Here is a 16782-nt window from a genome sequence, read left to right as displayed (position 1 = left end):
ATGCCTAGGAGCCCTTCTTTTCCTTGTAAAAATGTTTCAGTCTGTGTTTGATGAATATACTTATGGCCTTTGTCAGCTGCAGCTTTTTGCCACATTCTCGAGCTGTGATTTCACAAACTAGATACCCGTTCTGTCTGAGAGATATCATTTTAACAACATCTTTCCCCTTATTCTCTTCCCTCTGTTTCGTATCCTCACATACTGTGCCTAGCCTTCTCAGCTCTGCAGGGCATAGGACTACACCTGTCCTATAAAGAGATTATAGACAAGAGTTTCTTCATGCCTATGAAAATATACTGAGTACTGTCGGTATGAGATTTAGGGAAAAAAATGTTGCACTTGCATTTGCTCTGTAGAGACTTACTAAGTCGGAATGCTGTGAGAACGTCACATGTTTGAGTGATGCTTCAGCCCGAGAATGCAGGGATTTTTTTTGAGATGGGGGTGTTCTGAGTGACCATGGATAGCTGCAGTGCTTGGTGTACGCTTTGAGAACAGAGCAACCAGCGTGTCCTTTGCAGAGAAAGAAGGAAAAAAAATGGAAAGGAAGACTGGAAAGACTGAATTACAAGGACAGTGTATGAAGAAAGCATGAGCAAATCTGTAAGCAGACCCAGGCCCCCCGCGCAGGCAATGATTCCCTCTCCCTACACACCTGTGACGCATCAGGACTGCAAAACCAAAGGACCTGGGCATGCAGGCATTGAACCAACCTACTCATATCATTGCAGTCCCCTTCTGTGTGTGCTTTGTGTGGTTTTATGTTTCCTGCAGACAGTTTGAGAAGATTTAACAAACCTTCACAATGAATGGCTCACTAATTGCCTGTTCCTAGGAGAAGACTTTCCTGGAGCATTGCACGGTTCTGTTTTTGTCAAAGAGGGTGCTAATGGTGTTGGCAGAAGCAAAAGAGTTAACATAGAATCATAGAATCACTAAGGTTGGAAAAGACCTAAAAGATCACCCAGTCCAACCGTTCACCTATTCCCAATAGCTCCTACTAAACCATGTCCCTCAACGCAACATCCAGTCTTTCCTTGAACACCCCCAGGGTCGGTGATTCCACCACCTCCCTGGGCAGTCCATTCCAGTGCCTGACCACCCTTTCTGAAAAGTAATACTTCCTCATGTCCAGCCTGAATCTCCCCTGCCGTAGCTTGAAACCATTCCCCCTGGTCCTATCACTAATGACACAAGAGAAGAGGCCGACCCCCAGCTCACTACAACCTCCCTTCAGGAAGTTATAGAGAGCAATGAGGTCTCCCCTGAGCCTCCTCTTCTCCAGGCTGAACATTCCCAGCTCCTTCAGCCTCTCCTCATATGGCCTGTGTTCCAGACCCCTCACCAGCTTTGTTGCCCTCCTTTGAACACGTTCCAGGGCCTCAATGTCTTTCTTGCAGTGAGGGGCCCAAAACTGGACACAGTACTCGAGGTGCGGCCTCACTAGTGCTGAATATAGGGGAAGAATATAGGGGAACATCTCATTCACTTCTGAAGACATTGCATGTCAGTAGGAGTTTCAGGTGGCCCATTCACACTTCTGTGTCAAAGGCCACTGGAAAATGGGTGCTCCTTAATCCCTTCTGTTTTCTGTAGCTGTGCCTCACAATAAATACGCATGATATCAAAGGAAGGCCACAGGAAATCTCTGAGTAGGATTTGGCAACTGCCCTTATGTTGACAATAGACATTTTCTGCAAGTTATTTTTATGAAGGCCACAATCCTACAGGGGACTTCTGCTCCACATTAAGAGTCTGAATGGCAGCATCTCATCGAACCCTTTACAAGGTAAAATCGGTAAAAACAGGTACATCGAACGTCTTTACAGGCACGTCTGCTGTGTCTGAGATTCCATTCCAGGAAGCTGCTACTCTTGTTGATAAGGAAAGGAGCTGAACACTGCAATTCAAGGGTCTGAGGTGGTTTCCAGTGAAAACCTCCCAGTGACATTAAAGGACATTAGATGTGTCCTGAGGGGGGAATTCACCTCCGTGTGGTGGACTACCATTAAGATAAGCGCTGTTTAAGTCCTACTCATGCCCTAGAATGAAAGCTTTATTGGCATTTGGATGGCTCATCGACTGTAAATTTGCACATTTGGGGGGGGCAGCAGTGATGTCAGTGTGCTCAGCCAATGCCAGTCCAAAATTAACAGAAATAAGCTAGCCCAGGAAGTCATGAATTGATCTCCGGTGGTATCCAATGCTGTAATGCACTTCTAGTATCAGCCTGATTGAAGTGGGGATCAAGGAATTTGGAAATGGGGTCAGAAGTGACTCACGCTCCTTGCTTTATCCTCAAGTAGCTGAGGGAACAATGATTCCCCTGGTTTCTGTCAACCTACCAACTAACAGGGAATGCAGTAGTTTTTCACTTCATTCATTCTTGTTCTCTGCAATATCACGAGTGAAAAACATCATCTGGACAGCTTAAATTATTCACACTGTATTGTATTAGTTGATCAAGATTTATTTTCACAAATAGAACCAGACTCACCCAATGAGATCGACACGTCTCCAACTTGCTGCCATTCATATGCATTCTTCATGTTCATACGTGACATTTGATGAGACTTACGCATGCAAATATGAATATAATATTACAAATATGATGTTATTCATTTATCAGATTAAAGTCATGCCATGGATGCTCAGCTGCAGATGAAGCTCTGGCTGTGGAAGTGGCACAAACGCACAAGTCCTGTTCCACTGGTTCTAATTGAAAATTTAAATAATCTAATCTCAAGAAAACCAAACGTTTCAAGCTTCTCCACTTTCATGCTTACATTCCAAATCACTTTCTGCTTTCTTTCCCAGACCGGACCATCCTGGTGGACACAGATCTTCCTCCTCTAAGAGGTCTCTACATCCTTGGGACTCTTGAGTTCCCCACCAACTCCAGCAATGTCCTGAGTGCAGCCTGTATTGTGGTTGTGGGAGGTACACTGAACGTGGGTAAGTGAGCAGCCTGTCTTGGGGTTACCTGGAGATTTCTATTCTTGATGGACGAGGAAAGAAGGAAACCTTTTGGTTTAGAAACCTTCTAGTCATTCTGTTACCTCTTCCCAGGTAATAGCAATAGGAGAAGAGATGGGCTTTAAGTTGTACCAGAGGAGATTCATGTTGGACATTAGTGCATAGGCTGCTCAGGAAATGGTGGTGTCATCATCCCTGGAGGTGTTCAGGAACCCTGGAGATGTGGCACTGAGGGATGTGGTCCATGGGCATGATGAGGGTGGGCTGGGGTTGGACTTGATGATCTTAAATGTTTTTTCCAACCTGAATGATTGTATGATTCTACTGCTGCAGTATCTATCTGGGTGTCAGCAGTGTGGACCCTGAGAATCCACATTAACTATACAAGGATTATCTGCTGGAACTAATTACATGTTCATTTAATAGCATCATATTACAACTACTGCAGTCCTTGCTCCACTGAAGTCAATAGCAAAACTTCTCCTGATTTCATGGTGGCTGAGATTTCATCTGGAGCTTGTGAAAGTTCTCCCTACTTCACGTGGGGCTGCTTCATAAGACAGCAATTCCTCAGGGCAGGCTCTTATTCAAGCAGTGTTCAAGCAGTCCTTGATGTCTGTGAGGCTCTTAGTTGTTGTAACAGAGATATTCAAAGCCAACACAAGCAAAAGGTGGAAAAGCGTTTTGTCTGAAAATCTCTCCATGTTGTACGTTTGGCACAGCTGGATTCAGAACATTTGTTCTTCTCAACCCACTGTACAGCTGAGGTGCTGCCTGGCCCTAGTTCTAGTGCTTTCAGAGTCCCCAATATTACTGGGGCTGTTCCACATTACTTGCAATGGACAGCTCAGTGTTTTTCCGCACAGAAGTTATTAAGCAGTTCCCTTTAATTATCAAGGTTCTTAAAGCTGGGCATTGTATTTACTTACAGGAATCCTTAGGACTCTGGGATCACATTGTTGATCACTGTCTGACCTTTCTCAAGATTGGTTTCATGAACTTTAAAAAGATAATTTGTTTGTGATCTCCAGTATTTGTTTGCTGTTAATCTCAAGGGACTGTTTAGTTAATACAGCAGTGGCCAAAAGAGTTATTTTGCTGCCTTGTTTCCTATTGTAAAAAAAAGAAAAAGGGTTTAAAAGCTAAATCTGGGAGGTTAATGTATCTATATACTTAAAAGACTCTCAGTCATTTCTTACTTTCAATCTATGGTACTTTAAATGTGGTTTCATATTGGTTTTAAGAAAAAGCATGTGTTCACTGCTAAAAAGCTTATTAAAAAACATAGAAGCACTTAGCTGCACAAAGTCCCCTGCAGCATATCTGTGACTAGTCATGACATTAAAAGCCAAACAGGTATTTGCAGCTGTTGAATCATGGTCCAGCTTCTTCTGGAGAGATGCCCTTGCTCCAGCTTGAGCTGCAAAGATGATAGGTGGGTAGAAACCTCAAGTTTCCAACATCTTTCACTGGTTTCTGTGCTTACTTCTAAAATTGAGATTGCGTGTGTTTTCCCTTCCTCTTTCTCTTCTCATGTGTTCAAGGCCTAAAGGTAGCTTCTTGGAGCCCATCTGTCCAATCCTGGCTGTTCCGTGCCTGAAGGAAGGTTCTGAAGCCCATCTGTCCAATTCTACCCCACCCTAAAGAAATCCTGACACAAAGTAGATAATGAGACAGTTTAGTAAACAAATTTAATAGATGTGGACATCAACATTCAACACTGTCTGAGCAGGATCTGAGGTTGACATCATGTGATCCAATTTCCTCCCTGTTGTGTAACATCTCCATGCCCCGTTTTTGGCACAGGAATTTTTGGCCATGTAGTTGCTGCAAATCCAGTGGCCTGTGCCAAACCAACACTTCCAGGCAGTACGAGTATTTTGTTCACTTCAGCTGCTAGAGAATGATGATAAGCTCTGAAAATACAACTTACTTGTACTTTGGTACCCTTAAGAGCACTTGGCATCTTACTTTCAGGTAAAAATAAACTAAGTCAGGTGGTTAAAACATAATTGTAAGAAATTCAGTGACATTAGAAATATGTAACAAAGGAAAAATCACGGTAAAAGTGGAGTTTTTGAAACATCAACCAGATCCAAATGACTTTGCTAAAACAGTAATTTGTAGGGAAACTGAGATGGGAAGGTACAGCAAAAGCTGGGAGATCTGGGAGGCCTTTGATGTTGGAGGGTCCATCGTCTGTTCTTCAGTGTGTGGCATAATCCGTGGTCAGTGTCAGTTATGATCAGTAGAATCAGGGAGCTTTGAGATTATTCATGCTCTGGAACGGATTGAAAAACCTCTGTTTGAGCCCTCAGACAAACAAGAAGCAATGTGTGTTGGTCTATCCGCAAAGTGATCCTAGCTCCTCAGCATTGTTGCCTCAGGGTGATCTGATGATGATATCAGCAGTAACATTCTAGAAATACCATTTATTTTTACCTTTCTGAGCTGGCAATTGTTAAAAAAAACAATTATTTTTCCAATCTGTAATAGAAGAGATGGAGATTCAGAGAAAATAAGTGATTTGCTAAATACCCTCAGTGCACAGTTTTAGATGAAGAAAGGTAATGCTCATCTCAGTGTACCAGAGGTTCTTTTTATGTTCTGTCCTGGGATGGTTGCATTCATTTTAACCCAAGTCAGCAATAGAGAACAGACAGCACGCATAGAAATTGATCCCTTCCTGTGCTGAAAAAAGCTCTCAGTTCTTGATAAAGCTGTAGAAGATGTTGGAGAACCGTCTGTACACATCGATCTGTTGGATTCATCCTGATTTCTGCTATGCTCATCCAGGTTATTTTTTGCATTTTGTAGTAGAACCACTAACTAATTACCCAGATAGCATTTCTCTTTTCAGTCTCAACATCTCACATTCTTCTTTTTTTGCATATCTCGTGATGGCTGCTTGTCAATCTTGTCACTCATTTGAGGCAAGAGGCCATATTCCTGGCATTCAAGGCCAGGCTGGATGTGGCTCTGGGCAGCCTGGCCTGCTGGTTGGTGACCCTGCACATAGCAGGGGGTTGGAACTAGATAATCTTTGAAGTCCTTTTCAACCCAGGCCATTCTATGTATCTATGATATGTTAATGATGATTAATGCTCAGCCTCATATGGACAACTGAGGCTCAAGTGAGTCTTACCAAAGGACTTTCTTCTCCAGCTTCTCCACTACCTCAGTTGGGTGCCATATTCTTTAGTTGTGAGCTCAGAGTCCCATCAAACAGTCCCATTAGATCCCTGTGCAGCTACATGACTTCTGTTGAACATGGGATACTGCAAGAAGTTTTTCATCCCAAATAACAGGAAAAGCGTTTTGAAAAGTTCACTGCACCATCTGCATCTCCTTCGTTTCATCTCTCAGCTTTCATCTCTTTGTTCCTTGCCCTTTCCAAGCCATTGGTTTCTTTCAACTGATAGTATCAATCTGGGGTAGAGATTTGGTTTGCATGCTTAAGGCACTTATGTTTACTTGTTACATGTGGACATCAGCCTGTGAGCTGCTTCTGTGGGACTGCTTGATATGGTTATCTAGATTAAAATATAGCCTAAGCTGCTCTGTCTGATCTTTGTTATCTCACATGTTCAGGGAAGAAGGATTCACCTACATGAAGAAACCGCAGCATAGTCCATTGAATCATGGGATCATGAGATTTGGAAGGGACCTTTGAATACCATGTGGTCCCACTCCCTGCACTGAGCAGGGACACCCACAGCTCCATCAGTGCTCACAGCCCATCCAGACCTTAGCTGTCTGCAGGGATGAAGCATATGAATCTCCCTGGGAAAATAGTTCAGATGCCTAAAAATAGGGACTTTGAATCACTTAGGGCACACTCAGGAATCCCATCTGGCTCTGTTCTCTTGTTGATCCATGTCTCCTATCTGTCATCCTCACACGCTGGATTTGAAGTCGTCTAGAGCTCTCAAATGACTCTAGGTATCCATATTTTGGCAGCTGAATCTCATCTTTCATCTCGCTTATTCATCTCTCATTTCTGGCTGCTGGCTGCAGCTCTCTCTGTCTGCCTCTTATCTCTTCTGCTTGTTTGGCAGCAGCAGCTATAAGAGGCAACAACATGATGCCTCCTTCGTACAGCTTCACTGCAGAGTATATCCTGGACATGTGAAGAAATGCCTTGTGAAGGATAACCAACGCTGTGCACTGACCACAGATAAACATTCTGCAGGTCTTCTGGTGACAATACACCACTGTTATCAAAGTAGCTGGTCAGGCAGAGTCCAAGAAGTTTCAGATTTGGGAAACACAGAGCTTCTATTGGAGGAGGTCACAGCAAGATGCTTAGCAAAGTCTACTAATAGAAGGGAGGGAGCCTTATCTCAGAGAATTCCTTGCTCTTATATGCAACAGCTGTTGCAGAGTGTTATGTTGTAAATAAAAGAAAGGTTAGAAGACAGGAAACACCCGCTATTCTGAGAAGGAATTGAATGGGATTTGCTGTGGAAAAATAGAGAAAAAAAGCATTAAAAATTGTCAAGAACATCTGGAATCGGAGTAAAACACAAAAACAATGGAAAATTCTTTTGAAATGCAACAGAAAACCAAATCCAGAGCAAGTGAAAATCTGGGTTGAAAAAATATACCCTTCTCTCTGTTCTCTCTTTTTTTTTTTTCTTCTATTTTCCTATGACATACATGGTATTTTTTATGTATTGTGCCAATTTTTCCTGAAAGAGCATCAATTTAGACCCTCTGCGGAACTGCACACACCTACAGTGAGGCTGTGTGATGTGACATCAAGCACCAGGGAGACTGGGAAGGCACACTGTCACTGTGTTGTGCCTGTGCAGGCAGCCCAGCTCTCTGGCATCAACATGATTACTCCCATCTGCACCGAAGAAGGGGAAAAAATATTGCTTGGGAGCTTTGACCAGGCTGGTCTGGGCAAATTAGCAAACTTTGCATCCTAGCTGCAAGAAGATGTGTGTTTGAGAAGGTCTTGCCTACTTTGACAGGGTGAGGAAGCTGGGCTTGTTCAGCATGGAGAAAAGAAGGCTGTGGCGTCACCTCATTGCAGCCTTCTAGTACCTAAAGGGAGCCTACAGACAGGAAGGGAATCAGCTCTTTGAGAGGGTAGATAACAGCAGGTCAAGGGGAAATGGCTTTAAGCTCAAGGAGGGAAGACTGAGGTTGGATGTCAGGGGGAAGTTCTTTACAGAGAGAGTGGTGAGGTGCTGGAACAGCTGCCCAGAGAGGCTGTGGATGCCCCATCCATCCCTGGAGGTGTTCAAGGCCAGGTTGGATGGGGCCCTGGGCAGCCTGGGCTGGTATTAAATGTGCAGGTGGGTGGCCCTGCATGTGGTGGGGGTTTAAGATTCATGATCCTTGAGGTCCTTTCCAACCCAACCATTCTATGATTCTATGATTCAACACATGCTGGCACTGTTCCCTTCTGAACTTTTCTGCATTTCTCACCAACCAGTTCTGTTGGCTTCTGGTCGCAATTACCCTTTTCTCACCTCTCTGCCAGCTATGCTTTATCATCTCACCTTATGATCAACCAGGCTGTCGTCAAATTGGCAAGCCTATAAGGAGCACGGAATGGGATCCATTTCTCTGCGTCTGATGTGCAGGATGGGTAATTTGAGAGCTTTGTGACTTTCTGTAAGGCTTACTCACCACAATAAAGTGGTGCAAGTAACTTGAAGTTCTCACATCCAGAGTTCAAAGACAGCACTTAAACCCAGATCCTTCACATGTGTGTTGCAGAGATGACGATTCCCGTGTCTACAGCAACTCTTTTTTTTTTTTTTTACCAAAATGACTTATTACAAAAGCTGTGATTTCCTAGGACCGTTATTTCACATGATCATTAAAGTTATCCTGCCCGGTGACTTTTGTGCATTAACTATTTTGGATTTTCCTTTGAGTAAGCTGAGGGAGCTCTTCAAGACATGTTTTATCACATTTTGAACGTTCTTCACTTTCTTCCCTATATTCTTCTCTTCCAAACTATCGCTGTGTTGGCTTACCACTTACCTGTGTACTTCCAGTCCCTTGATACCCCTTTGGGGCACTGACAAATTGTCATATGCCACAGTGGTTGCAGGATCTCTTGACCTGCTTGAGCTGAAAGTCCTATTTCAGTCAGTCAGCCTGGAAACCAATGTGTGCCATATTCTAGTCATACCGATGTAGTTTGTTAATCAGAAAGTTTTGTGCTACCAACTCAAATGCTTTGGGGAAGCCAATTGTATCATATCTTTATCAACTGTAGTCTCATGAGAAGGTGATAACAAGGCAGTTTCACAGGACCTATTTTCTATTAAGCCATGTCGATTGGCATTAATTATATCATCCCCCCTTAACGATTTATTAATTGTGTTCAGGGTTGGACATTCCATTTTTATTTTTATTTTTTCCCCCTACAATCAGTGTCAAGTTGACAGGGCTGTAATTACCTGGTGCTCTTACTCTTATCTTTCTTTGAAATATTGGCACAGTCGTAGCTTTCTTCAAGAGCTCTGAGATATTGTCAGTGATCCGAACTTACTGAAGAGTCCACCTTAGTAGTTCAGTGAGTTCCCAGGCCAACTCTTTGGTATTCCTTGCATTCATGTTGCACTCGTTGACTTAAAACTATTAATAGAAATAAGCAATGCTGGGGTTATTTTTGTTCTAAATATTTAGAAAACAAGTCAATTTTTTTCTAGTCGCAGACACCTCCTGCATTCTTTTATGTAGTGTACTGTTAACAGTTTCCAGGCAACTAACCATTCTTATGAACATCATCTTCTCTTTTTGGGTTTCTTTTTAAAGGATTTAATACGGTGATGAGTAACCATGAATTTTTATTGTAGCTGCTTTGTTTCTCACTCTGATTTGAGAGAAAGAGAGATTTTAACAAGGGCAGCATTCCCTAAAATATTGCCATACTTTTTTGGGATTAAAAAAAAATAAAAAATCACAAATTTTAGCTAAATGTAGATATATTTCTTTTTAAAGAGTCATAACTTCCAATTCAAGCCTTTAAAGTTTTCACATTTCCAAACATTTCTCTGTGACTGTCAAGCCTGGAAGTCCACTTAAAAATTGTTTTAAAGTCGAGCTGAGAGTTGAATATATTACAAAGCTATTTTTAATTTACTTAATTAGAAAAAAATATTAAGCTCTTCGTAACCAGCAGTAAAATAATAACACTGGTGATAACACAAATAATAATTCATAATGATAAAAACACCCCAGTTGAAAGGGTTGTCATTATGATTAGGAAAAGGTAACTGTGAATACTTTCATAACAGCAGCATTAAGTTGCCTAAATATTTTCCTTGAGTCTTTCTTGGGTCATCATCGTAGCTGGTAACTTCATCACTGGGGGCAGGGTTGACCTGAGGACCGAGGAAGGTATGTTCAGGGTGAGTATTTCAAATCACATCTTGCTGGGAGGGTGAAGCCAGGAAAACAGTCACCCTGGGTACGAAAATAGACACAAACGTCTGCGTAACTCTTCTGCAGCTCTAGCTGGATGTTTGTTTAACCTAGTGCATCAGTGGTAAAAGTCCTTGTCGCATGCTTTCCCCTCTGAAACTAGAGTTTGTCTATGGGAGGTACGGGAGTTTAAACAAGAAAGTCAAGATGTGTTGGATGGATGATGGACACTGTATGCTTGAATTCCATCCCTGTTCCCAGAGCAGAAACAAGGGATGAGATTGGGATGAGATGTGCTGGATGGAGAGCGTGCGGGTCTTGAGCTTTTGGTCTTTTATCCTTATAAAACTGCACAGTGAATTTATATGCCCATAGATATCAGTCAGACAGTGCTGGGGAGCAAAGAATTTATTTATTGATTTCAATTAATTTAAAAGCACTCTTTAAAAGGAATGTTTCTTTAGGATACAAAATCAGCTATCTTTTCCAAACTAGTAATTTTTAAATATTAAAAGAAGATGACAGGCCAGCTAATTTTGTATGGATATGTATATATTTTTTAGTTCTACATCTGCTGCAGTTTTCTGTTGCATAATTGATTTAATCTCTAATTTTAAAGGAATGCTGAACTCTTTTACTGGACTCCGCATACATTTCTCCAGGGCAAAAACTGTCCTACTTTTTCCTCCCTAGTATCTGTTTAATGTTGGGCCATTTTCTTCTGAAACTGTAAACTACCCTTGGTGAAATAAATGAAGTCACAGTTGGAATACAGTTTACTGTACAGACTTATCACAAGATAAGAGCAACATCACACGCACCAAAACTTGTTGGGTATTTTCTTTTTCCCTCCACTAATAAAATCTTTCTGTTGGTTTGAAAGGCTGTTCTTAGCCATCCTGGCTGCAGAATGGGAACAGTTATCTCGGAATTGGTGAAATTTTAAATGAGCAGAAAGGAAAAGATGAGTGGGGGAAAGAAATGTTCAGTGATCAGAGATGAATGAGAACCTCCTGTCTTCACACACTCATTGCTTGACCTTGGGCAAACCCGCCTGGGACTCTAAATTTAGATTCAGCTCTCCATCCCCTTTTAATTTAAGCACTTAACTGAAATATCTGAGTTTGGAGCAGTCTCTCCAGGCTGCCTACAAAGTCAATGGAGAGGCTGCCACTTCCAAGGGGCAATTCAGGCCATATAGGATGTGTGTGAGTCACCCGATGAAGGAACTTTTCTTTCTCTCTGCTGACTCCAAGGAGAGCCTTGGGCGTGCATGATCCTAAGTTATGGGATGTGGACAAAATGTTTCCACAGACACGACTGGCATTCTTTATGTTCAGCTTAGCTCCTAGAGAGACCTCTGGCAGGGAGCAAGGTGCATGGGAACCATTTCCATGAGACAAGGGAGAGCACCATTTCAGCATCACAAAACCATTGATACCTCTGTGGTGGTTGTTGCTGTTTTCTCTTTATTTCAGGTTCTTTTCAACATCCTCTAGAAAGGGATTCAAAGCTACTGATCCTTCTTCGGGCATCTGAAGGGATTTACTGTGATCATCTGGAGGAAATAAATGTCCACCCAGGGAGTATTGGTATGAGACATGAGCATAACTCCTTATAGCATACCAGTCTTAGGCAATTGCCAAGTCTGCTTTTGTTGAGACTATTACTGTGCCACACAGAAGAAAAAAACATTTTACAAATGTACATCCATACTTTTGAGGTAAAACATTTACCAGGTCAGTTCCTAAAGTTTCTGTGGAGTTTTTGTTAGGACAGTAAGCAAAAAGATGTCCAGTTTGGAGGTCTTAACATGAGAAATTAGAGGGCACAATCATGATAAACATTAGCATGTCACAGTGCATCCAGTTCCATTTATAAATATAAAACATTTGTTTAAATGGTTGGTTTTACCGGGGTGGATGGTGATAGGACAAGGGGGAATGGTTTTAAACTGAGACAGGGGAGGTTTAGGTTGGATATGAGGAGGAAGATTTTCCCCCAGAGGGTGGTGAGGCACTGGAACAGGTTGCCCAAGGAGGCTGTGGATGCCCCATCCCTGCAGGCATTCAAGGCCAGGCTGGATGTGGCTCTGGGCAGCCTGGTCTGCTGGTTGGCGACCTGCACACAGCAGGGGGTTGAAACTAGATGATCTTTGATCTTGACCTCAAAGAATCATCTAGACCTTCAGCCCAGGCTGTTCTATGATTCTATGATTGAAAGACTTAATTCATTGGTGGACTTTTGTAGAAATTCAGTTCCATGATCAACAGCAATTTCTAGGATCTAGATTTGTAGACTACTACAGCAATTTGGAGAAAAGTGAATAATCCATCAAACCCCACAGTCTGCATGTAAGACACTAAGAAACTGTTTCACACTGATCAGGAAACTAAAAACCTAGCAGATGAGTAAGCGGAATGTTCAGAAGGCAAGATAGAAACTTAATTTACATAGGAAATTAATTCTGAAGGGTTTTTTAAACTCTTGGGGGGTTGGAACTACATGATCCTTGGGGTCCCTTCCAACCCGGGTGATTCTGTGATTCTGTGATTCTGTGATTCTAAAAACCTTAGGAGGTGAAGTTTAGCTGTGGCTAACAACATGACTTTCTATCATTTTTTAGGGCATCATCTTAGGGGTGAGAAAAGCAGACATATATTGCTGCCGTTTTACATGTTATCATAAATCAAATAAGACTTTGTAACTGTCCATCCTATCATCTTAAACCACTACAAATGGAAGGTCATAGGAGGTATTTCTTTGTGGGATAACCTGAGTTGCATTCCCAATACTTGCCACTGTCTTCTTTAGGACTGTCGTAACATGGGCTGTAGTGACTTAGTGAGCATGGTGGTCACGGGTTGACAGTCTGGTCTCTTCCAACCTTAATGATTCTATGATTCTGTGACATAGTATGTCATGAAAAAGTTGTCCAAGTGGGACATTAACCCAACCACTAAAACGGAGGCCAGCAAACCCTTTCTTGGCTTTATGTGCAACAGTCGTTTTAAAAGTTATTTATTTCTGCTTTACTCTCTATTTCAAGTTATGTGCTGTTCATACACTTCTTGTAAAACATAGGAAAATGCTGTAATATAGAGAAAGATTTCAGTATATTTATTTACTCAATATTTCCCTAACTTTTGCTTTCTATTTTTTTCCAGGGGTTTATGGGAAGGTGCAAATTTATAGCTCTTATCCTGGGAAGTCTTGGACACATCTTGGAGCTAGTGTTGCTCCTGGCAATGAAAGGTGATCTTTTGCCCAAATATGGCTCCAAACGAAATGAAAATTCCCGTTTCTGTGGCTTATACTAATATTTCTCTTTTCCTTTGTGATAGACACTGTTTAAACTATGTCTAGGTAGAAGAACAGTTACGTGTGGCTCCTTGCAAGAAAATTATACAATTTTTAGATTCAGTTCTAAAGAGGAACAAAGCTAAGATTTTTTCTTCCCTCTGTCCTTCCTTTCTTTCTTTTCTCTTTAATTCTATCCTTCTCTCTATCTTTCCCTTCCTCCTTCTCTCCCTCTGTTTTTCCTTTCTTTTTGGATGAAATCCTCAATGGCTGATATCTTGGTGATTAGGATGTTCATTTTGACTTGAGACTTACATATGTATTTCACCTCTGAATTAAACAAAACTCAGAAATCAGTACTTCAGTAAGTATTGTCTGCAAGTAAGCATCATTTATGTGAATCATAATTTCTCCTATCTGAGAAATCTTTTTTGTATAGGCAGTGAATTAGACCGGAGAATATGAGGTTGCTTGTACAACCCAAGGAGTAAGGTATTTGAGATGTGACCCTTTCAGGATATGTATTTTTCAGTTTTCTGATATAGTTTTGATTTCTACCTTCTCTCTCCCATTGCTGCACCTCCATAACTTATTATAGCTGGTGCAGCAGACATAACTACATGGGCCTATTTCAGTAGGGAGGCTTTGTCGAAACCACATCTTAAGGCAGATTAAGTGGAGCTACCACAGCTGCCTGTTAGATGAATATGTCTGCTGCCTGAAGTTCAAGCTTTTCACCCAAGCCAGGGAATGTGTTTGTGTAAGGATCTCCCCTGTAAGTGCCTTGAACACTCACTGTTAGCTATGTAGCATGGCCAAGCACCTGTCTCTCTGGAGTTCTTATTCCTGACTTTCTTACATGAAATTTTCACCAAGTTTTTCAGTAAGTCTTCCAAATGCTTAACTTCAACCATGTAGGAAAAAGAAAATACCTAACAGTTAGGCCTAATAAAAACTCATTGGAAGAGATCCCATCTAGGTAATGGTGAAATATCAGCATTTAGAAAGGAATTATTTGTAGACTCATTGTGGTGATTGACAGCAGAGGCACACAATCCTCAAAAACAGAATGTTTGTTGCTAGCTCTCACAGACTTGAATATCTAATATAAGGGGAGGGGAGGGGAGGGGAGGGGAGGAATTGATCTAGAAAAATCTTGGCCAATTTTTTTTTTTTTTCAGAACCTACTAATAACCGGGTAAAAGTCAATGTGGTTAGGTACAGGAAGTGGGCAAGTCAGTGCTAGGAAAGCTGATGGAAGTGGCTTTTTCTTGAGTGAGTGAAGATGTTGCATATATTTTCCAGTATGAGTTGACACGTGAGTCAGAGAAGGATTTATGCTTTCAAAAAATACATTATCATGACTAATCCTGTTTGTTAGATATCTTGGGACATCTCAAATAGCAGTAGGTATTCTTGCTTAGCGGTGAAATGCTTCTCTATGTGTCCAACACAGAGGGTGCAGAGAGCTGGATTGCCTTTCACTTGTTACTGACTGTACTGATTAAGTCTTAAGCAACGACGATCTGACACATCCTTGATAAGAAGCATAGTTGCACCCTACAACTGTACGTTGAAACTGGATACCTTGGTTATCAGTGGCAGGAATCAGGCAGTTCAGGATTAATCCCACTATTTCAAGACATCAGTTTTCGGATGCAGAAAGATTTTTTTTAGTGCATACCCTGCAGATTCTTGCCAATTTTTTTAGGAAATCTTTGAGCATTAACTCGCAGTGATATTGGTTTCGTATCTTGGCATTACAGGATTTTGGTGGAGGATGAAGTGGACTGGAGGCCTGAGGGAGATCTTGTGATCAGCTCTTCCTCCTATGAAGCCCACCAAGCTGAACTAGTTACACTTAAAGAAGTCAGTGGTCATATTATAACACTCCATGAACGCCTTATCCACAGGCATGTTGGTAGGAAACATATCTTTTCTATTTCAAAGTTTCCTTCTGAAGCATAGACCTTCTGTTTCAGGTCTCAGCAAGATCAATTCTACTTTACTGACGTATCTTTCTCTGCCTTTTTCAGCTGATTTGATAGTGTAAAATTGATGGTCCAAACTGTACTGAATAGCTCATTCTAGAAAGCATATCTGCAAAGAGTCAAAAAGGAAACTGATGGAAATATTAAGAGCTACATAATTACTGGGATTCGCCTAAACAAAAGTAGATATATACATGAGCAGTGCCTCAAAGCAGATAAATACATACTGCTCACTTAAAGCAGATGTATAAAGTAGATAATGAATTGCACTTGAGAATTGCCTGTTTCTCTCCACTACATAAAACCAGGCTGGATAACTGAGTCAAGTCTGGAGATTCCAAGAGTCACCAGAGATGAATTCCAGGCTAGATACCTACATTGGCTCTCTCAGAATTCTCATCAAACAACACTTTTTTTTTTAGGAGATGCCTGCAACCAGATCTCTGTAGGTAATTGCTATTTAATGCTGTCGTTGGTCTAATTCTAATAGCAATTCACGCAGTATTTCTGTACTGAAGAACATCTCTTGCGTGTAGAGCTTAAGCAAATCAGTGTGAATCTGTTCATTGATTTTGGCATCTCTGTACCGCAGGGAAAAGATTTAGCACCTTTTTCTAAAAGCAAAGTATGTTGGTAAAATATATATGCATGGTGAATATTTGATGGGCAGGTGGCCTTTCAGTTTTAGTGTTGATGTGTGTAGATTGTGCTGGAGGAAAAACCCACCTGAATGTCAGTGCAGATTCTACAGAGATGCTGTGCACAATCTGCTAGGCTGGATGTCCCCTGAAGCACTGGTATATAGGTATGATAGACACTTAGCACATTTTGTCTCCTGAAACTCCCCAGGGCATCCCCATGACATAGAAGATGGTAGAAGCATCCCTTTGTCTGCAGAAGTTGGACTCCTAACACGGAATATACAGATCAAGTCTGATGTGCCTTGCACTGGGAAGATACTGGTGGGACATTTTACGGATTCCAGTGGGAGAGAGTTTGAAGGTAGTAGAGATTCACCTACTCTCACTGACCAGGCCAGTTCTGCCCAAGAAAGAACTGCATAGCACAGGATATATCCATTTGCATATGCTTTGCAATTCTAAGCAAACTGTGACTGTGAGAT

At 41.6% G+C, this 16782-nt stretch overlaps 1 protein-coding gene across 1 annotated transcript in view; it reads left to right on the top strand.

Moving 5' to 3' along the window:
• Positions 1–16782, top strand: part of PKHD1 (PKHD1 ciliary IPT domain containing fibrocystin/polyductin) — an 87538-nt gene that overhangs the window by 63861 nt on the left and 6895 nt on the right. The window contains exons 17-21 of the mRNA XM_042883475.1: positions 2818–2955; positions 11847–11960; positions 13536–13623; positions 15435–15589; positions 16509–16661. Coding sequence (XP_042739409.1) covers positions 2818–2955; positions 11847–11960; positions 13536–13623; positions 15435–15589; positions 16509–16661 — 648 coding nt within the window. The remainder of the gene's footprint in view (positions 1–2817; positions 2956–11846; positions 11961–13535; positions 13624–15434; positions 15590–16508; positions 16662–16782) is intronic.

This window comes from Lagopus leucura, unplaced genomic scaffold, assembly GCF_019238085.1.
Source record: "Lagopus leucura isolate 7727_CA_CO unplaced genomic scaffold, USGS_WTPT01 Super-Scaffold_100038, whole genome shotgun sequence".
Lineage (NCBI taxonomy): Eukaryota > Metazoa > Chordata > Aves > Galliformes > Phasianidae > Lagopus > Lagopus leucura.
This window is presented reverse-complemented; position numbering and strand designations above follow the sequence as displayed.